The sequence below is a fragment of the Ostrinia furnacalis genome, unplaced genomic scaffold (genome assembly GCF_004193835.3).
Source record: "Ostrinia furnacalis isolate ACB-3 unplaced genomic scaffold, ASM419383v2 OfSCF6932, whole genome shotgun sequence".
In the NCBI taxonomy this organism is placed as follows: domain Eukaryota; kingdom Metazoa; phylum Arthropoda; class Insecta; order Lepidoptera; family Crambidae; genus Ostrinia; species Ostrinia furnacalis.
The window spans coordinates 1,069,688-1,091,339 of record NW_021137171.1 but is presented as its reverse complement, the minus strand read 5'-3'; the positions used below and the strand labels follow the sequence as shown (position 1 = coordinate 1,091,339).

Here is a 21,652-nt window from a genome sequence, read left to right as displayed (position 1 = left end):
ACTTTTTGTATACGATCATGAGTAAGTTATGTGGAGATAGAAATATATGTATAACATATAAGTGGGTAATTTCAATTAAAAATAAAACTCTTTAAGAGGCAGTTACTTCGTCTTTTATTACGAGTAGAGAGTGTAGTAACACTGATTACAATTTGACATACACGCTGAAATAAAATAACGGTTTTTATTCCAATAAATACAAAGAACACACAGATAAAAAAACGCGCTGCTATTTGCGATTGCGATTAGGTTATAAAATTCGTTAAAAGTATTTAATATTATGTATCTAGAGTCAACACATTCAGACTTACAATCTAATACATTTTAAAATCTAATTACAGTGCCGCTTTGGGTGACATAAAGTTTCTTCGCAGGGTGTGTATGAACGGGATAGGACTCTGTAATCAATCCTCCTTTATCCAGTCTCAGTTTGGCCTTACAATGGGGGTATTTCGTGGAACAAACCCAGGAGTAACTGGCACCCAGCTTTGCGTATGTGTAGCCATCCCACAATACCAGATCCTTCCCTTTTTGGGACTTTACAATTCTGTAGCTTTTTCCCGCTGTGAACCAAAATTTTTTTTTTAATTAATTACGTACATGGAAGAAATATGAAGGGCAGCTAGGTAACAGGCAAAAGTAAAGATAATTAACATTACCTACTTAATGGAATTTGGTGAATAAACGACAAACACCATTACACATACGTACGAAGACGTCAGCACATCATATAGGTTATCAAAATCACCCCTTTCACAACCCGATCGAGCTAACTGCGCACCTCGCTGGAATTCGACTCTCCCGTACACCTCAAGGTAGCCTTTCGAACTAAGCGTCCTTTAGCTTTAACCTTTAGCTTTGGCCTTAAAGGTAGCCTTTCGAAGCGAGTTGTGACGCAGCGTCGGTGGCACAAGACCAAAATTAAAGACGCTGCGTCTGTGACGCTTAGTTCAAAAGGCTACCTTGACCAGGCCTGGCTCACTCCGCGCGGTACATCCGATAATTACCTACAGCGAAGCGCCCCGCCGCGGGCCGGCGGGTATTACATATATCAGTCGAGTGTCACGCGCGCGCTCGTCAGGACGCTGGCGCGTGGCGTGCGTTGTAGTAGTACCTAATTCTATGATCGAAGTATTATTTAAAAATGGACATAAAGAGAAAGAAATATTGTGCGGCGTTCGGGTGTTTAAACGAAAAGTAATCTACCGGATTTATCTTTTTTTTTTCGCTTTCCAAAGATGCTAAAAGGTATGTTGGCCATGTAGGTAATCAATAATTCTTAGGATAGTATAGGAACCTAATCTACCATGACTACTGCTTAGAATGCGTTCGTTCGTTTCAGCCAAATGACGTCCACTGCTGGACAAAGGCCTCTCCCAAGGTTTTCCATAATGAATGCGTACTTACATACATAGGTGTCATGAGGTACGTACCTCATGACATATAAGTAGATTTATAATTTTTTTCCACTAGACAGCAACCCTAACAGCGTAAGAAGAGTTCAGAGGCACGCGATAGAAAGAGACAAAACTTGTAGGTGAATAAAATTGTAAGTACGTAGTGCTGTGCGAGCTGAATTCCACTGTATCGCGTCGCAGCAAGACTCGCATTTATTTAAATCGTCTTGCGGAGTAATCCTTCTGTACCTGTACTATTACTTATTCTGTGCCTTGACCCACCACGTTCGTCTCGTCCGTACCAGAGCGTCTATGTGACGTCACGGCTGCCAGGTGCGCAGTTAACTCGGCTGGGTGACTTGTTCGTTAACTCGCACGCCTAAATTCTCGAGTTGGCACCTTCCGTTTTTTATGTCGTCAACTCGCACGTTTATGAAATCTGACGTTTGAAGAGTCAGTTACAAAAACGGTTTAATGAATTACCTATATTGAATCGTACAAAACACTTGAAACAACTTAAGTTTAAAAATAAAACAGAATATACTTTTCAGATAGGTTTTTAATATAAATCAACATGACAACAATATAAAATTAAATGTCTCGAGAATTTGGCTTATTATAATTTTCTAGCGGCCGGCTTGGCACAGGTAGTTATTAGGTATTTAAAGTTAAGCTCCAATTCCTTTGATACAAAATCAGTCACAGTCGTGACTGTCCTCTCGTTTGATAGAGTTATTGCTATAAGTAATTAATCTTGCCTTGCATACATTTCTCTTAGAACACCTCCAAATACAGGAACCGTCTTTATTTTCTCGTTGTTTATTATATTTGTATCCTGCACGAAGTAGTACCGACCTTCCTCGCTGGGATGTAATTATTTCAAATCCAGTTTCATTTCTGGGCGAACCTGCTTGTGATCCACTCCCTAAAACGATTTGATTCATGACAAACTTTTTATACACATATTTAAAAGCCAAATGAAGATAAAATAAAATATTGTTTAATAAGTAATAATAATTGAAAATGAACTTGTGGAATTACTTAAAAAAAATTAAGGCCAACTAAGTTAAACTAACAAAACAATTAAAGCAATACGTAAATTAAGAAAGTTCAATAGTTCTAATAATGAGTTAATCTGTGATATAATAACTACGCAAAAGAAAGAGTAATTGAAACATCTTTATTGATTCAAAATGTAATTTACAACTTGTTAGGCTTGTTCGTCGTCGAAGCTGAAAACATTGAATTTTCGGATAGATCTAGTTTATACTGTAATCTGTTATTGATACCGTTTGATAAAGCTTGTTAAGCACTTTCAGGATCAGTAATTAGTTTTTCGATATCTTTTATAGTTTGGAAATAATCAAGTGAGGTCACTTATCGTTTCCGTGCGAGTTGATTACAAAAAAATAGGTAAAAAATCGGAAGGTGCCGACTCGCACGCGCTTGCGAGTTTGACACGTGCGAGTTGACGAACAAGTTCGGGTTGTACATAAGATCTCTCGGTATTTAACTTGATGTGCTGTCGTCTGGAGATGAAGATATCTGCAAAAATTTTATGCTTAGTCAAAAATCATTGTAACTCAAAATCAAGGAAACATTTTATTGCCTTTTTTCTTATTCATTAAAATAACACACACACAATTTCAATATAAATCCACAACTTTTACTTATTTTCTAAAGATGATAGAGATTTTTTAAACGCGCTCACTAGCTCAGCCCATTAGTAAAAATTTTCTTTAACTTGTATAGTTTTCGAAACATGTGCTCTAGAATCTAGAAAGCCTGTAATCTGGAAATATTCATCTAACTAGTCTAAATAAAGTCACGAAGTCAGAAATTGTATTCCTCACATTTCCCTCTAATATTACTTTATTAACTGGCTTATACGTCGAAATGACAAAAGTCATCACTCTCACGGGATTTTGCAACAAAAACTTTTATAACGATAAACTGTAAAAAATGCAACATGAACATGATAGTTTTAAATGTTATATGACAAAATTCGTTCCGCTGTTAGATACGAATAACTTCCGCGTAGGGTGCGCACTATGCTGTTTGTGCACCCAAGTAATATTGCCTTCCTTGTCTAGCTTCAGCCTGGCCTTGCATCGAGGGTAGCTGGAACACTTCCAATAGGGTTTCACGTGAGAGTAAGTATAGTTATCCATCATTATGAGATCTCTCCCTCTTCGAGACTTCACAAATATGTAGGCTTTTTCTAAAAGCAAATTAAAGTTAGTAACGCGAGTTGACAGATAAAAACAATATACAGGATGTTTTGCTTGTGTGCTGCATATTAAATCATTGTTATTATTTCCAATTAAGTCAATATAAAATTCTTTGCCCAATCAACAAGGCACCAATAAAAAACAAATATTCTAATAATTCCTAAAATATAATTAATTTCTTTTATAATTTACATCATTACCTAGCTTTTAATGTTGCTTAATTAAAAATAGGGCTGGAATGGAAACAGAAAGAATCTACATACTCTTTCTTCAAAAACTACTGTACGGATTACGATTAATCTTTACAGTATTATTGTTAATAATCAAAATAATAAATGCTATAATTAATTTATAAACAATATCTTAACCATTAGGCTATGTGCGTACCTAATCGCGCTTACTCTTGATTTTATTTTAATAAAAAATATTACGTATCAAACTCGAATGATCGTCCCGTCAGATGCCTTCTTATACACCCTAGGTTTATGACAATGTACGTTGTGTATTTTGGTAATTCTCCCATCGTTGTCGAGCGTCAGCTTCGCCTTGCAGTTGGGGTTCTTGGTGGAACATAACCAGAACTTCCTCGTCCTCGACGAGGAGAATGTATACCCGTCGATGAGGATCAGGTCTTTACCCTTTTGAGACTTCACTATGTCGTAGTATAGACCTAAAAATAAAGAGCGAGCGTGACATTATGCTTAGTAAATAAAACTACTTGTAATTTGATTTTTTTATAAATAACACACACACGATTAGATAGAATCTTTATTTACAAAAGATCTTTATATAAACAAAAGTATTTTAAAGGCTAAGTTTCACCACCCTTAGTTAACCGTAAGTATAACCATAACCGTGTATGTTTATACGGATTTTGACTGATTTAACGTTTGTTATAGTTAATGAAAGTTTGTGCGACCCAGCATAATTATTATTTATTCTTCAGATGTTTGTACTATGACCATTTGGATTTCGCCATGTTCATTGAGATCTTGATTCATTTCCAGATGGTTATCTTGGACGTGATAGTGCAGAATATTCAGGTTTCCAGAACATTCAAAGACACTTTGACAGTGCTTACACAAATACGACCCGTTGTAGAGCCGGTCAAAGTTATCTTTGACAAATGACTCGGAAATATCTGAAAATAAAAAAAATATGTTGCCATCAAGCAAGCCTTCCTCCCATTTGTTCCATTGGGCTATGGTCGAATAAAGTTCTATGTATATGACTGTTTTAGTGGCTGCTAATCATCATCATTACCATTTCAGCCACAGGACGTCCACTGCTGAACATAGGGCTCCCCTAATGATTTCCTTATTGACCGGATGGTAGCGGCCTGCATCTAGCGCCTTCTTGTTACGTTTATGAGGCCGTTTTATTATGTTCGGTTCAATGACTGGATATTTACCCTATTTATCTTCCTCTAACTTTCCCCGGGACAAACATGACCTTCATTTGTTGGTTTTTATTGGCGGTCAAGCTGTAGATCCTGGCTACACAGGAGTTGCAGTGGTGGGTAAGAGAGGTGGGAATAGTCCCGTATTTATCTTTCTGCATATTTCAATATGTTTACCTGCACAACTGTCGCTGTTATTTCTATTTCGCCTTTGGTGAATGGAATCAGTAATAGGCGCGCTTGATAATATCACCAAGTACTCTTTCTTGTGCCGCGACTGAAGATGTCTTTTCAAGTTACTCACGAAGTTCGCGTACACCTTTATAGATGCCGAACAAAACATGCATACATAATCATTGTCCTTTCCGCGTTTGAAGAAGTTCCATATGCAGGTTTTGGATTTCGCTAGAAACAAACAAAATATTTGATTAGATTAACGCCCGTATTCACAAACGATTCTTGCTTAAGTGAAGCAGCAAATCAAACGCACAGCGTTGAATAGAGCTCTGTGATTGTTTCATGTGACCTCATAGTAATGTTTGTGAATACGGGCTTAAGCATCATTATCATCATTATCATTAGTCACAGGACGTCCACTGCTGATCATAGGCCTCCCCCAATGATTTCCACATCGCCCGGTAAGTAGCAGCACAAAATAGAAGCGGCCTGCATCCAGCGCATTAGTAAGTATATGATTATTTTATTGTATTATAAAATTGTAGATAATACATACATCTACCAATGATGGTCTTCTTGCAAATATTTTGAATCTCTTCTACAAATTGAAGGTCTAATTCTGCTTCGTTTTGAGTTTCATCTTCAGCTGACAAAGAAACCAATACAGACTCCTCTTTTGGGAAATTTGATTCATCTGATTCTCCTTCATCGGACGTAAGTGCCGCTAAAAATTTAATGAATCCTAATTTATTATGTAAAAAATATACTGGTACAGTCAGCATCAAATATACAGGTCATCACAAAAATCGGCCCACCTACGTTTTACAGGAAAACTCGTTTCTACTGACACACAATCATGGTGCCCCAACAATATTGGTGTTATTTGAAAGCCCAATAAATATCCTTAAAGAAAAACACATTTAATTCCTACTAATTTCTTAATAAACGATTAACATATACAATAAATGTGACTTGAAAAAAGATCTCACTTTGGGCTCACCTCTGGGATCAATTAGACCAATTTTATGGTTATAAAACCAAATAATGATCTCCCGTGTCCTCTTTAACAGATGGATAGCGATTAATCTCAACTTAACAGTATTAAAACCATAAAAGTTGTCTCAAGCGTCTGGATCCTTCTAAAGACACATTTTTGGGGTAAAAACTTTCCTTTAATGAAATAAACTTTAGAACTAGGCTTTCAAATGGTGCCAGAATGCATACGTTTGAAAGTGCTTGTCGCGGGAGGGTCGATTTTTATGATGACCAGTGTAGTTCGTCACACCCAAAGTGGCCAAAAAGTTGACAAACTAACACAAGTTATTCCAGTTGAAACAAAGACGTGTTGCACAACTTTGGGAGTCACAAACTGTTTGACGCTGACTGTCATGCATTGAGCACTTGAGCAGTAGTATAGTTCCAAAATACTGAACTGTCCTATCCATGACATTGACAGTGGGGCGCCACCGTCAATACCGGATCGCTGGTTCCGATTTTTGCCATGTTGGAAACCATATAGTTGAACAATAGTAGCGCCCCCCTGTCATTGAGTTTGGTGGGACAGTTCAGCGTGGGTCATCTATATCAATCCATTTAGTTAATTCACCATTGATTGGTGAATATTCTTAAATATTTCTAATTTGACGAATTTTCTTAGATAATCATGCGGCGGTGCGTATTTCATGATAATTTCGAATTCTTTGGTGTGACAAGTCTTGATATGACGCCGTAAGTTGTACACGTTTTTTGGAAAAATTGCTATTTCCTTTGAACAGAACGTGCACGTGTACACATTCTCACCTTTAGCCAAGTCGAAGAAATTCCAAATGCAAGTTTTTCCTTTAACTGAAAAAAAAAACATTTAAAAGAAAATACTCTTTTGATCACTAATAAAATCAATGACGATTGTGAAACCTGAATATGACCTGAATTCATTCAACAGTTAATACAAGTACATTGTAAAGAGCTAGAAAAAGACTACAGGCTTTATTATTCTATCAATCAACACTTAAATATAATTGTGTCAAATATCCTACTTAATATTATAAATGCGAAAGTTTGTGTGGGTGTCTGGATGTCTGGACGTTTGTTACTCTTTCACGCAAAAACTACTGAACGGATTTTGATGAAACTTTACAGTATTATTGTTTATAACCCAGAATAACATACAGGCTATAATTTATGACGATCTGTGATAAACTAAATTTCATGCGGGGTGAAACCGCGGGCAAAAGCTAGTAAACAATAATTCTCACCTTTTCCTAAGACAGGTTGCTTGCAAATGCTTTTTATCTTGTGTTCAATTTCTTTACCTTTCTCCTCTATATTTATGTACTCAATATCCTCATAATATGTTTGATCGTCTTGCTCAAGATACTCAATCTCATACTGTTGATCACTGTCAATCGACACATTGTCGCAATGATCTGTTGCTTTTTCTGTAACAAAAGTAACAAGAATTTTCATTTTTATACAACGAAACGGTGACTAAAGGTCATAGCAGACTTATCAACTCGGAAAGGGATCAACACCGTATCGCATTTCGCGCACTGTCAATCGCGAGGCGAGGCGCTTACGTGACGGTGCCGATAGGTGTGCGTTTCATTATGGAGTTCCATACAAAGAATACTGACCGCCTCGAGTTGATACGGTTCCGATCCCTTTCCGGGTTGGTAAGTGTGCTACGTCCTTAAATAAAAAACAAGTTTTTTCGCAATAATAGCCATTAAAAACAGAAACACTTTACCTCTTTTCTCCAGTCGACATTAGAAAATGGTCTACATTTGAATGGGACAGAATAGTGAATAAATAACAACACATAAATATTGTGATATTTTTATTGTTGCTCTGTTATTACAATACATCTTAGACTGCATCTCACTTAACATCAGGTTTTTGCAATCAAATAACTTTCATACAACTCAGTTAAACTTAAAAACACACACGCTTAATCCTAAAATAACATTTCTTGAATTATACACTAAAACAAAGTAATAGGGATAATGACTGGGTAATGAAATCGAAATACTATTTAGTCCGTCAGACAGATAATAAAAAAAATTTGGAGACATAGTTTTTATTTTTTTTTCATACTCGAATAATTACAGTATTATAATATATTGAGTTGAAATGTCGCGTGACGTCACTTTTGAGTAAAAAATCTACTCAAGCGTGACGTAACGCGCCATTTTAACTCCTATTATTTAACTATGAAAGAAAATAAAAAATATGAGTCTAATATTTTCTAATTATCTGTCTGACGGACAAATAATTGAAATTTTGTCATCTAGCCTATTACAATTATAACGTGAGCATGTTGGCCAAATGGCAAAATTGTAATTTAGTTCATCAGACAGAAGAACAGTTGAAATGTTGCGTGACATCACGCCTTGTAGAGTTTTTACTGAGAAGTGGTGACGCCACGCGACATTTCAAGTCAACATAACTATTTTAGAATGAAAAAAAAAGTATCCATTATTTTTTATTACTTTTCCGACGGACAAAATAAATCATCAGTTCATTCTTGGTCGTACAAGATCGCCTCTAGCACTCAATTTGTCTGTGGATTGTGGATCCCCAATTCGCTGAACTTGACAATCATTAAATCAAAATTTATCAAGCGAGGGACATCTTAGAGTACGTTAGGAAAACGCGTTTATTTCACCTTTCATCAATTCTACGGCAAATATAGCCGAACTAAAGTAAATTCTAGACATAATTACACCCAAAACATCAATCTTGATAAACTATAAGTATGCTAAATTATATTTTTTTGAGATGCGACTCTTAACGCTAAAAATTAAAATAATAACTTTATAAATCACTAATGTCACGAGCCTGCTTTACTGACAGTAAAATGTACCATTTTTTCATGTACCTAGATCACAATAATAAAAAAAAACACTAGTCGAATAACCTAATACTCTAAACAATAAGTTTAGTGCAACATTTTTACTGCTTTTTTGTCATTTTAACTCAATTTAATATAATTTCCTGCATGTGTCACCAAATATTTTGGCGGTGCATGAAAATGGCTGCAATTAGCTTCTTTTATTGTTCCGTCTTTACTCAATCTTATTTTTGCTTTACACCCGGCATCCTTCTTGGAACAGTAATAGTTCAGAGAGCTTGCATTTTGTGAGTATGTAAACCCATTCATCATCAGCAGTGGCTTGCCTTTACTTGAGGGGATGAACTTGTACGACATTTTTCCTGAAACTATAATTCGATTATAAAATAAAAAACTACTTAGATCTAACTTTTTGACTACATTGGGTGTCACGAATTATTTGACGCGGGTACTATACGTTCATTATGATTAGTATCATTTTTAGTGTTCCGTAGTCCTAACAAGGAACCCTTATAGTTTGGATATGTCTGTCTGTCTGTCCGAGGTTTTGCTTCCATACTAGTCTAGTCATGTAGTCGGAATAGGTTGAGTGATTCTTTCAGGCAGTACATTTTCGCATGTTAACAGCACTATGGAACCGCTGGGAAGGGGTATCTTTGTTCAACAATGACGTCGAAACTAATAGACGTAGACTATTAAATTAACATTCGTTTTGTAGAATAGCTTAATATTAATACAATGCAAATAAAACATACTTTAACGACCTGGTTTTTATTGTGTTAGAAAATAACTGAAAAAGAAGTGAAAAAAATATTTATTTTTCTAATTAAATCCATTCTTACTCCTTTAAAATGTATGAAACTTGTGTCTGTTTTCTACTTCTACTAATAGATAATTTTATTGGCTATGGCATGATATAAAATATTTGCTTATTAGTGTTAAGCTACCCACGCTGTCACTTGTTTTTGAAGGAAGTGGTGAAAACTAAAAATTAAAAACTTTAATCCTTGTAATTTTGCGAGAAATGGGTCAAGCCCCGAAGTATATTGTGGTAACGACAGACAACTACTTACGGAACCCTACACTGCGCGTGCCACGACACGTACTTGGCCAGTTTTTTTGTTATTTTAACTCAATTTAATATAATTTCCTTCATGTGTCACTATATATTTTGGCGGTGCATGAAAATGGCTGCAATTGGCTTCTTTTATGGCTCCATCTTTATTCAATTTTATTTTTGCTTTACACCCAGCATTCTTCTTGGAACAGTAATAGTTCAGAGAGCTTGCATTTTGTGAGTATGTAAACCCGTTCATCATCAGCAGTGGCTTGCCTTTACTTGACGGGATGAACTTGTATGACATTTTTCCTGAAACTATAATTCGATTATAAAATAAAAAATACTAGTCTTGTCTGCGAGCACGTAGAATTTTGGGTCATTGGACAAAATTCTACGTGCTCACAGACCGGGCTTTACGTACCTAAATTTAACTACGTGCCATAAGACATCCAAAAATAAGTATGGTCTTGAACAGCAATGAACAGTTTGAGATTGAGTGTCTGTCGAAGAAAATGCCTTGATAATATTAAGATAAGTTAGCTTAATTTATTTATTATGACACTTGTAACTTGAAAATACATTTAATTGCTATATTTTGTGATATTACGAGTTGAAAACTTTTTCATCTAAGTCATTGTCGATACTGTCGAATATACATAGGTACAAAATTAGCAAACATGACATATTAGCGATTTGATTGCGATATGAATATAACATGTTTTCCAAATGCCTTCAAAAAAGTTATTAACACTTTCACAGCGACCCACGAACTCGTTCCGTGCTCCTTAAATTTCTCTAACTCTATAGTCGATACAAATATGCCGAAAAACGCCCGCGCACTAGAAGTAGCGGCGCAATAAATCGCCCTGCTGTTAAAGTGTTAGACTAGGCGCAGACCACCGATTTTTAGTTGGCCGATAGTTGTGCCCGATTTTAAACTGTATGAAGAATCGGCCAAATCAATTCGGTGTAATGTGCGCACTTCCATACATGCCCATACTGATCAACTGCCCGACTATACTATCGGCCGACGAAAAATCGATGGTCTGCGCCTAGGCTTAAGGTTTACATTTTTACATAAGTCCCTGACATAGTTTGATAATATTTTGGGGGCTCGTGTGTGTGATCACAATTAGCAATTACCACGTTCCCTTCTTCGGACAACTTCACGCGAGCCCTGCATCCCGCTCTCATCCTCCTCGAGCAGTAATAGTTCCTGCTTCTATTATCCTTGCGATAAGTAAATCCGTTCATCATCAGCAGCTGGGTTCCTTTAGAAGTCTGTATCATTGTGTACCACTGTCCTGGAAGTTAGAATCTTTCATCATTGATTAGAGTTAGAATAATAATTGTAAAATGTAATTGTAAGCCACGATAGCCGAACGGTGAAGGGGTCGGACTGGCCGACTCGTGATCCGGGGAACGCGGGTTCGGTCCCCGCCACCGTTCAACTATTTTAGTGAGCTCACTCGTGATTCAAGCATAATTATTTAGCTTAGTACGAGGAGCTAACGGGACTATTATTAATTTGTAATAATTAGTAATCTTTAAAAAAATACACAACCTTTTACGTTAAACTAATTTGAATTCAAAAACATTTGTTTGAATCACGATATTTTATTTTACACTACACTTGTCTGTACTCTGTAGCACATATTTTCAGAACTATGGATATGGATTAGTGTCCAAACAAAGTTAGCAGTCTTCGATACCCTGTCAGAGCACAATGAAATAGAGAATGGGTCCAAAATGTATGTAACTTCACAACTTCACATAATCCCCTGCTTTCGTCACTAGATATTTTGGTGGAGGATGAATGTGGTTGCAAATGGCGTCTTTTATCGCTCCTCCTGCAGTTAGTTTTATTCTTGCTCTACAACCGTTGTTTTTCTTTGAACAGTAGTAGTTCAGGGTCTGAGCTTGTCGGGAATATGTGAACCCGTTCATCATCAATAATGGTTTGCCTTTAGACGAGAGAATGAACCGGTACGATTGTTCTGGAATAATAAATAACAATATTTAAATTTTAAAAAAATATGAATTCTTTTTTGTGAAATTTTTTGGCGATACCATTATCGCAAGGGCAATTTGACATCATATAACGTAACGTATCAATAACATAAAAAACTTTTTAATGAAATTGAATCTTGAAAGAATTACATTTTTACATGTTCACTTTATATTTATTTTAGTTACTTAGTTATTATGGTCAGGAGGAAAAAGGTACACTGTTATTCCGGATCATAAGACCAAAACTCACAAGTCTGTAAATTGTGAAACGTTTATTAAGTAGTGTCTCGTTATTTCTTTTAACAAGTCAATAATTAAGACGAGTATCGTTTAACATTTCGAAAGCTTTTCTGTTTTAATCATTGCTCTCTCGCATTCGTAACTTCATTCCCGCATTCGACTTGACTGTTTTCACATCTTTCATGCCTGGCATTTGTCTGTTAATGTCATCCCCGTGGTAAAAGTCACAAATCAGTTGTATTCCTTCATCGTACCGTTTTCAAGGCTTAGGTTAGTTAATTTTGTCACTTGTAGCAATTTGTAATTCCGCAGGTGGAGCTATTTTTTACAACTTTCACTCCTTTATTGGGACTAGCTGGTAGATTACGTAACACTTTTGCCACAGCCCACAGCTAAAATGTATGTAACTTCACAACTTCACATAATCTCCTGTTATCGTCACTATATATTTTGGTGGAGGATGAATGTGGTTGCAAATGGCTTCTTTTATCGCTCCTTCTGCAGTTAGTTTTATTCTCGCTCTACAACCATTATTTTTCTTTGAACAGTAGTAGTTCAGGGACTGAGCTTGCTGTGAATATGTGAACCCGTTCATCATCAGCAAAGGTTTGCCTTTCGACGAGGGAATGAACCGGTACAATGATTCTGAAAAGATAATACACTATCTTTTTATTGATTAGACCTAATGTACACTGTGAAATGCAATAAAGATTTGAGTATTGAGTATTGAAGACATTTAAAAAGGTGTTAATCTTCCTAAATATGTTAAACCATTGTTATTGTTTATTATTGCTCCCCGTTTTCCAGAGTTGCAATTAAAAAGGTTATAAAATTAATATAAATCATCATCTGCCTAGACAGCATTTTACCTTGGATTTGGCAAGCCAAACTTCAGTCGGCGACTTTTCGCAAGTCATCATTCCACTTATATTATATAAATTGCAATCAAGAACTGGATAATAAATTGTAACATGTGTCATGTAACAGTTCACACATAGATGACAGATTCTGGTGGGCTGACCTCAAAACTAGGATTTAATCCCTCTATTTATTTTTAAATTATTCAATCAATTTTACCCTAATTTGAATTTTTAAGATTGTTTTGGTTGCACTGAAAAATTAAAACATTATTTTATTTATTAAATAGGCCAACCAAGAAGACAAACACTAAAACAATTTTTACAACATTTTTGAACTTAATAATATATTTTTATTAATCCACAATTATTTACACCTGATAAATAAAGCCAATTAAGGCGAATATCACACTGCACCGCGCTCCGCCGCGGTACGCGGGACGACAGATTCAATCATTGTATGCAAGCACCTCAGTTTGTAAAGAAAACACGCGCGGCACAACACACTGACAACGCGTCTGCGCGCGGGATTCTTTATACCTATGTAGCCACGCGGACCGCGGCAGAGCGCGGTGCAGTGTGATAATCGCCTAAGGCATGACACTGATGTATGTAATGCTGCGACTTATTAGTGACATGAACGGTTGGTGTTGATAGACCGTCTTTATTCCAATTACCCGACTGTCCCAGAAGGAGGGTTATATTTTTCGAGTGTATGTATGTATATTTCATTGGCACGGCCTACAGCCTAAATGGCTTGATTTTAGCGTAAGAGGTGTCATTAAACTCGTATAAATCGTGAGAATGACACTGGCTATATTAAATAAAATTGAAAAAATCAAAATGGCAGATTTCAGGCTCCACAATGTCTTTAAAAAAATCTTTTTTTCTCAAAAGTTATCGAGTGGTGTATCAAAATAAAGGGCTTTTTATGTAGCTTACAAAAATATATGGTACCTATAAGTTAAGTACTTACGTACAACTTACGTAACACTTTTGCACAGCCTACAGCTAAAATATATGTAAATTCACAACTTCACATAATTTCCTGTTTTCGTCACTAAATATCTTGGAGGAGGATGAATGTGGTTGCAAATGGCTTCTTTTATTGCTCCTTCTGCATTAAGTTTTACTTTCGCTTTACAACCGGTATCTTTCTTTGAACAGTAGTAGTTCCGGGACTGATCTCGCTGTGAATATGTGAACCCATTCATCATCAGTAAAGGTTTGCCTTTGGAGGAGGAGGGAATGAACCGGTACGATGGCTCTGGAATGATAATTCATATTTTTTTTATTTAAAATGATGAAATATTGACGGAATTGTATATTGATTTGGTAAAATCTTCCTAAATATCTTAATAATAATTAAACCACTGTTATTTCTTCCAAGCTACTCCTCCAAAATTGTAATTAAAATAGAAGGCTATGACTGTTAAGAATGCCTCGATTATAATTCAATTAAAACGCAATATAATCAAATCATATTTATTTACATTGACCTATTAAACTAAAGCATAAACTGTATGTAATGCTGCGTATTTTTTATGACATGTTCTAATTTGCTAAGAATATATCTTCATATAATCCCCTGAATCCGTCACTATACAGGGTGTTGATTTCAATACCCGCCATATTTAGGGAGTTCATTAAGTATCTTATTCTGATCACGAATCAGCAAAAAAACTGACTTCAAATTTTTTTTTAATTATATTTTAAATATCTTCGATTTCCNTATATCTTGGTGGAGGATGTATGTGGTTGCATATAGCTTCCTTTATTGCTCCTTCTGCAGTTAGTTTTATCCTCGCTTTACAACCGGAGTCTTTCTCTGAACAGTAGTAGTCCAGGGACTGATCTCGCTGTGAATATGTGAACCCGTTCATCATCAGTAAAGGTTTGCATCCTTTGAACGAGGGAATGAACCGGTACAATGGTTCTGGAAAGATAATTCACTATCTTTTTATGACTGAAGACATTTAAAACGGTTATAATATTGACGGAATTGTACCTATATTTTCCCCGGAAACGTAGGTATGATAAAATCTTTCAGAATTGTAACTAAAAATAGAAGGTTATGAACCTTAAGACTGCCTCGATTATAATGAACTTTAAAACGTAATAAAATTTAATCAAATCACATTAATTTATTTACATTGACCTAATGAACTAAAGCATAAAGGCAGAATACTGATGCTGTATGTAATGCTGCGTATTTTTCGTGACAAAACGTTTTAATTTGAGTTATCGTTCTAAGTACTTTTAAATTATAATATTGTCTACAAATCGCTGCTAATGCTGCTAAGGATATATCTTCACATAATTCCCTGTATTCGTCACTAAATATCTTGGAGGAGGATGAATGTGGTTGCAAATGGCTTCTTTTATTGCTCCTTCTGCAGTTAATTTTATTCTCGCTCTACAACCGGAGTCTTTCTTTGAACAGTAGTAGTTCAGGGTATGGCCTTGCTGTGAATATGTGAACCCGTTCATCATGAGTAAAGGTTTGCTCCCTTTGGACGGGGGAATGAATCGGTACGATAATTCTGGAAAAAAAATGCCATATTTAAGACAAGATTTTTAAAGGGCTATTCATGCTGACTACAGTGAGAAATTAAATCATAATATTCATTTTATTCAAATAATCACATTTATTTAATAAACTCACATCCAAACAGCGCATCCAGCCTGTATCCTAATACTGTTGCTGTGAGTCTATCTATTATTTGCTGAAACTAATAACTAGGGTTGCTACTTTCAACTTTGATGTTGTTGTTAAACTAACATTTTAACTTAGATTAATTTTACATCTTTATATATTCTCCAGAGGGTGTTACGTAGTATCTCGGTGGGTCATGGTTGTGATCGGGATATGCCGCGTACACAACCCCCTGCTCTGTCAATTTCACCCGGGCATTGCACTTCGTTGCTTTTTTCTTTGAACAATAATAGTTCCAGGATTTGTTGTGTTTCCAGAACGTAAACTGATTAAACATCAACAGGTTTCCTCTAGGTGTCGGTATCATTGTATATGATTCACCTGAAAGTTGTTCAACTTTAAAAAAACAATTAGATGTACATTTTTAATTAATGTTTATTTTCTCAATATTTTAGGCATGCATAACTTTATTTAACAATTATTAATCTACTCGATCGCATTGGGGTAACCTGTAATATTAGAGATGTGATTGTTGTTAATTAAATAAATTTACATCGAATATAACTACAAAACTCATTTCAGTTTTACTTCAATGTTTTTCATATTCAATCATTTCTTATTTTTCTAAAATACATTACATTAAAAATAGTAAGACACGGGTCTTAACGCGAAGTTTATTATTGAGTTACATTATGTACTCACGGCTTGACGTTTCGGTGGTCACAAGCAGACTGAAATCTTATATTATACATTACATTAATTTCTAATTTGTGTAAGACAATAAATATTTTCTTGGATTCAGTTAAGTTAATAACTTACATTGTTCCAAATAACACTAAAAAAAGTATTTCAAACACCTACACAAAGCAGATTTACTGATATTTTATTTTGTAGATCCTGGCTACACAGGAGTTGCAGCGGTGGGAACGAGAGTCTCGTGCTATTCTATTCTACACTTTAACATAACGTCCTGAAGGTGTAATATAGTATCTCGGCGGTTCATGATTGTGATCACAGAGAGCTTCCTTCACAGCGCCTTCTGCAGACAACTTCACCCGAGCCTTGCATCCTTGAACTCTCCTCGAGCAGTAATAGTTCCAGCTTTTGTTGTCTTTGCGGAAAGTAAACCCCTTCATCATCAGCAAAGTCCCTCTGCGTGACTGAGACGGTATCATTATGTACGAATGACCTAAAAGTTTAATATAAGATTTTAAACTTTCGCGTTCCGTTTCAACTAAAATCAAAATCAAAATCTTCTTTATTTGTTTAGACTAATTAAATTAGTTCTTGCAAATCGTCAAATGCTCTTAAGGAGCCTATACATGTCTCATTCTTTTTTGCCCTACCAGCGCTTCGAGACAAACATTTGGCAAGTGCTGAGAAGAAGCGCCGCAACAAACTCAGTCACCACTAAAATAGAGAAACACGATTTATATGAGTTGTCATTGTGACCACGGCTGCAGTATAGCAGCTGAAACGTCAAGCCGTGAGTACATGTAACTCATATAAAAAATATCGCGTTGAGACTCGTGTTTCTCTATTTTACTTACCTAAAAGTTTATAGTCAACTTACACTTTTATTCGCATCTTATGTAACATTATATAAAATATTATTTTTGAATATGGTTTAAAAATATGGATATGAAGAGATCAGTAATTTACTTAAATATTTATTATGAATGTTTCAATAGAAGACCTACAGAGATACAAATAGAAGTTGCTATAAAGTACTCACATGCATAAAGCACATCACCTTCTAAAACATAAGACAGAAAAAATGGCTATGGAGAATTGGAGATACCATTATAAAATTAATAATGATTATTAAGGCAATATTCAACAGAATAGCACACAATTTACAGAAGAATACATAGTATGTATGTAATTTACAGAAGAATATATAGTATGCATATTGCATATTAAGGATGCCGAGACCTACGTTAAAACTTTTCGTAACGCGCAAATTTAAGCGTAAGATATTTTTATTTTTTACATTTTAATATATTGTCCCTTAGGTGTCCTGTAGTATTTCGGGGGTTCGTGCGTGTGATTGCAGTTGGCTTCTCTAACTTCCCCGTCTACCGACAGCTTCACTCGGGCCTTGCACCCTGACATGATCTTCGAGCAATAGTAATTCAGAGTTTTTCTGTCTTTATGAAATGTAAACCCGTTCATCATCAGCAAATGGTTGCCTCTGGCTGTCGGTATCATCGTGTAGTTTCGGCCTGAAAGTTTATAATTGTCAACGTAACATCTTATGTAACATTAAATATAAGATTATTTATTGAAGATGGATAAAAATATGGATATGAAGACATCAGTACTTTACATATTTATTGATTACACTTAACAGAACTGTAATTTGACGTCTCGCGACATTTGAGATATTGTTTTTTACATTTTAATATATTGTCCGGTAGGAGTTATATAGTATTTTGGGGGTTCGTGCGTGTGACTGCAGTTCGCTTCGATGATTTCTCCATCTACCGACAGCTTCAGCCGAGCCTTACACCCCGACAGGACCTTCGAGCAATGGTAATTCAGACTTTTCTTGTATTTGTGAAATGTGTACCCGTTCATCATCAGCAAATGGTTGCCTTTGGCTGTCGGTATCATCGTGTAGTTTCTGCCTGAAAGTTTATTTGTCAACATAAAATCTTAAGAAACATTAAATATAAGATTATTAATTGAAGATGGATAAAATTATGGATATGAAGACATCAGTACTTTTCATATTTATTAACTACACTTAACAGAGCTGTAATTTGACGTCTCGCGACATTTGAGATATTGTTTTTTACATTTTAATATATTGTCCGGTAGGTGTTATATAGTATTTTGGGGGTTCGTGCGTGTGACTGCAGTTCGCTTCGATGATTTCCCCATCTACCGACAGCTTCAGCCGAGCCTTGCACCCTGACAGGATCTTCGAGCAATGGTAATTCAGACTTTTTCTGTCTTTGTGAAATGTGAACCCGTTCATCATCAGCAAATGGTTGCCTTTGCGTGTCGGTATCATCGTGTAGTTTCGGCCTGAAAGTTTATTTGTAAACATAACATCTTATGTAACATTAAATATAAGATTATTTATTTATTGAAGATGGATAAAAATATGGATATTTTTCATCAGTATTTACTTTTCAAATTTATTAACGACACGTGACATAACAGAGCTGTAATAATAATTCACATTTGACGTCTCGCGACATTTGAGATATTGCTTTTTTTACATTTTTATATATTGTCCGGTAGATGTCCTGTAGTATTTTGGAGGTTCGTGCGTGTGATTGCAGTTCGCTTCTCTAACTTCCCCGTCTACCGACAGCTTCAATCGAGCCTTGCACCCCGACAGGATCTTCGAGCAATAGTAGTTCCGGGAGTTACTGTTTTTGCGGAACGTGTACCCGTTCATCATCAGCAAATGGTTGCCTTTGGCTGTCGGTATCATCGTGTAGTTTCGGCCTGAAAGTTTATTTGTCATCATAACATCTTATTATGTAACACTAAACATAATATTATTTATTTCAGATGGATATAAATAATAATATGGATATGAAAACATCAGTATTTACTTTCATTTTTATTAAGTACTTAACAGAGCTTTAAAATTCACATTTGACGTCTCGCGACTTTTGAGATATTGTTTTCTTTTTTAGATTTTAATATATTTTCCGGCAGATATTCTGTAGTATTTTGGGGGTTTGTGCGTGTGAAAACAGTTCGCTTCTCTAACTTCCCCGTCTACCGACAGCTTCACTCGGACTTTGCATCCTGACATGACCTTCGAGCAATAGTAGTTTGTTCTACTTTGTTTATGAAATGTGAACCCGTTCATCACCAGCAAATGGTTGCCTTTGCGTGTCGGTATCACCTGTAGTTTCTGCCTGAAAGTTTATTTGTCATTATAAAATCTTATTGTATGTAACATTAACACAACCATACATAAACGAGCATTATCCTATTCCTTTCTTTTTTAATATACTATCATTTAGAGTAAATCTTTGTATGTCAATGAAAGAGAGTTAGTAATCTAGCATAATTTATTTCAATTTACTGCTGTAAATTTTCTTATATACCAAAGTAAATGCTTACTTAGTGAACTAATACTACTAAAGCCTAAATCGCTCGCGCGTAATTATATTGCTGTCGCGACTGTACGACGGGCGCCCGCAGTGAGTGTGCGAGCGCGACAGCAACAAATTTACGCGCGAGCGATAAGGATGGGTGTAGCTTGGGGTCATTGGACAAAATTCTACGTGCTCACGGACCAGGCTTTAGACTTAATTAGAGCTATCCTAATGGGAAGCAGCGAGTTCTCTGACTAGGTACTTACCGGGAAGACTCGGTAATAACTCTGTATACAAGTATTTTTGGAAATAAATGAATTTTTATTTGTTTATTATTTATTAAATATAAGATTATTTATTGAAGATGGACAAAAATATGGACATGAAGACATCAGTATTTACTTTTCATATTTATTAACGACATGTAACTTAAAAGATGTAGTTCACGTTTTTTTTATGTCTCGTGACATTGAGATATTGTTTTCTTTTTTAGATTTTAATATATTTTCTGGCAGATGTTCTGTAATATTTTGGGGGTTCGTGCGTGTGATTGCAGTTCGCTTCTTTAACTTCCCCGTCTACCGACAGCTTCACTCGGGCCTTGCATCCTGTCATGATCTTCGAGCAATAGTAATTCAGAGTTTTTCTGTCTTTGTGAAATGTGAACCCGTCCATCATCAGCAAATGGTTGCCATTGTCTGTCGGTAATATCGTGTAGTTTCGGCCTGAAAGCTTATAATTGTCAACATAACATCTTATGTAACATTAAATATAAGATTATTATAATAAATAACAATTAGCTTGTGAAACTTTTTTCGTTAACTGTACATACTTAGTGCAAAAGCCGAAAAAATAAATATTTTAAATCGGGGGCGTCCACCACGGGTGCGTCGAACACTGGGGGACTCTGCCACGGACCCCCAAGTGTGCCCAAGTGAAGATGGATAAAAATATGGATATGAAGACATCAGTATTTACTTGTAAAATTTATTAACGACACGTAACTTAACAGAGCTGTAATTCACATTTGACGTCTCGCGACATTTGTGATATTGTTCTTTTACATTTTAATATATTGTCCGGTGGGTGTCCTGTAGTATTTCGGGGGTTCGTGCGTGTGATTGCAGTTTGCTTCTCTAACTTCCCCGTCTACCGACAGCTTCAGTCGAGCCTTGCACCCTGACAGGATCTTCGAGCAATAGTAATTCAGAGTTTTGCTGTCTTTGCGGAATGTGTACCCGTTCATCATCAGCAAATGGTTGCCTTTGGCTGTCGGTATCATCGTGTAGTTTCGGCCTGAAAGATTAAAATAAGAATTATTGGTATGAAACTCATTATAATAATTATTAATTTGGTTGCAAGAAGTGGTTGAGAAAAATCATCAGCTTGTTTATATCGTCAGTTGAGAAATCATCCATATTAATCCTATCAAGCAATATTGGTAAACAATCTACGCCAATCCATGTTTTTAATTGACTTGCTTATATTTGGAAATTGGTAAATTTCAGCGAAATAAAATTGTATTTTTGACTGGCAAAGCTAGCATGAAATGCACGATATTTATAGTAACATTATACCTACCAAGTTGTGTCTAGAATGTCATTTTTGGATTAGGTTCTTAAAATAAAAAAATGCTAAAGAGTTTAAATGATTCATACTTTTATGGTATTGTATTTTATTGAAATAATTTGAATAAATACTTTAATAC

General features: G+C 35.7%; 2 protein-coding genes and 2 long non-coding RNA genes across 12 annotated transcripts; all 4 read right to left on the bottom strand.

Moving 5' to 3' along the window:
• Positions 1-4,443: 4,443 nt before the first annotated feature.
• LOC114362937 (uncharacterized) lies at positions 4,444-7,670 on the bottom strand. The gene is made up of 5 exons (XM_028318523.1): positions 7,460-7,670; positions 7,005-7,049; positions 5,761-5,928; positions 5,205-5,432; positions 4,444-4,769 (listed from the first exon to the last, which is right to left on the bottom strand). Exons 1-5 carry the CDS (start codon positions 7,668-7,670, stop codon positions 4,564-4,566), a joined length of 858 nt encoding a protein of 285 aa, XP_028174324.1. The 3' UTR covers positions 4,444-4,563.
• A 1,492-nt stretch (positions 7,671-9,162) lies between these two features.
• LOC114362946 (uncharacterized) lies at positions 9,163-14,824 on the bottom strand. Its single transcript, XR_003656736.1, has 5 exons — positions 14,214-14,824; positions 11,679-12,111; positions 11,258-11,418; positions 10,128-10,429; positions 9,163-9,422 (listed from the first exon to the last, which is right to left on the bottom strand). It is a non-coding gene; the product is annotated as an uncharacterized LOC114362946 (long non-coding RNA).
• Positions 12,497-13,464, bottom strand: LOC114362947 (uncharacterized). Its single transcript, XR_003656737.1, has 2 exons — positions 13,234-13,464; positions 12,497-13,009 (listed from the first exon to the last, which is right to left on the bottom strand). It is a non-coding gene; the product is annotated as an uncharacterized LOC114362947 (long non-coding RNA).
• A 1,063-nt stretch (positions 14,825-15,887) lies between the features above and the next one.
• On the bottom strand, positions 15,888-21,372 carry LOC114362945 (uncharacterized). Of its 9 annotated transcripts, XM_028318536.1 has the most exons (5): positions 21,009-21,372; positions 19,015-19,339; positions 18,605-18,910; positions 18,276-18,507; positions 17,880-18,102 (listed from the first exon to the last, which is right to left on the bottom strand). In XM_028318536.1, exons 3-5 carry the CDS (start codon positions 18,609-18,611, stop codon positions 18,030-18,032), a joined length of 312 nt encoding a protein of 103 aa, XP_028174337.1. In that variant the 5' UTR covers positions 18,612-18,910; positions 19,015-19,339; positions 21,009-21,372; the 3' UTR covers positions 17,880-18,029. The 9 variants fall into 9 exon arrangements, 8 of the variants coding, with proteins under 8 accessions (XP_028174333.1, XP_028174332.1, XP_028174337.1 ...); XM_028318532.1 differs by lacking the exons at positions 18,605-18,910; positions 19,015-19,339 and adding an exon at positions 15,888-17,066 and having other exon boundaries at positions 17,871-18,102; positions 21,009-21,369; XM_028318529.1 differs by lacking the exon at positions 18,276-18,507 and having other exon boundaries at positions 18,679-18,910; positions 19,108-19,339; positions 21,009-21,351.
• Between the last annotated feature and the right edge of the window lie 280 nt (positions 21,373-21,652).

Bases quoted from the DNA above. Each gene is read 5' to 3' on its own strand.
- LOC114362937 (XM_028318523.1), bottom strand. From the start codon at position 7,670: ATGAAAATTCTTGTTACTTTTGTTACAGAAAAAGCAACAGATCATTGC. The intron at 5,929-7,004 runs GTGAGAATGTGT...TTAAATTTTTAG, and splicing joins TTTCTTCGACTTGGCTAAAG to CGGCACTTACGTCCGATGAA. The intron at 5,433-5,760 runs GTATGTATTATC...GTTTGTTTCTAG, and splicing joins GAAGACCATCATTGGTAGAT to CGAAATCCAAAACCTGCATA.
- LOC114362945 (XM_028318529.1), bottom strand. From the start codon at position 19,325: ATGATACCGACAGCCAAAGGCAACCATTTGCTGATGATGAACGGGTAC. The intron at 18,911-19,107 runs GTAAAAAAAGCA...ATAAACTTTCAG, and splicing joins ACCGGACAATATATAAAAAT to GCCGAAACTACACGATGATA.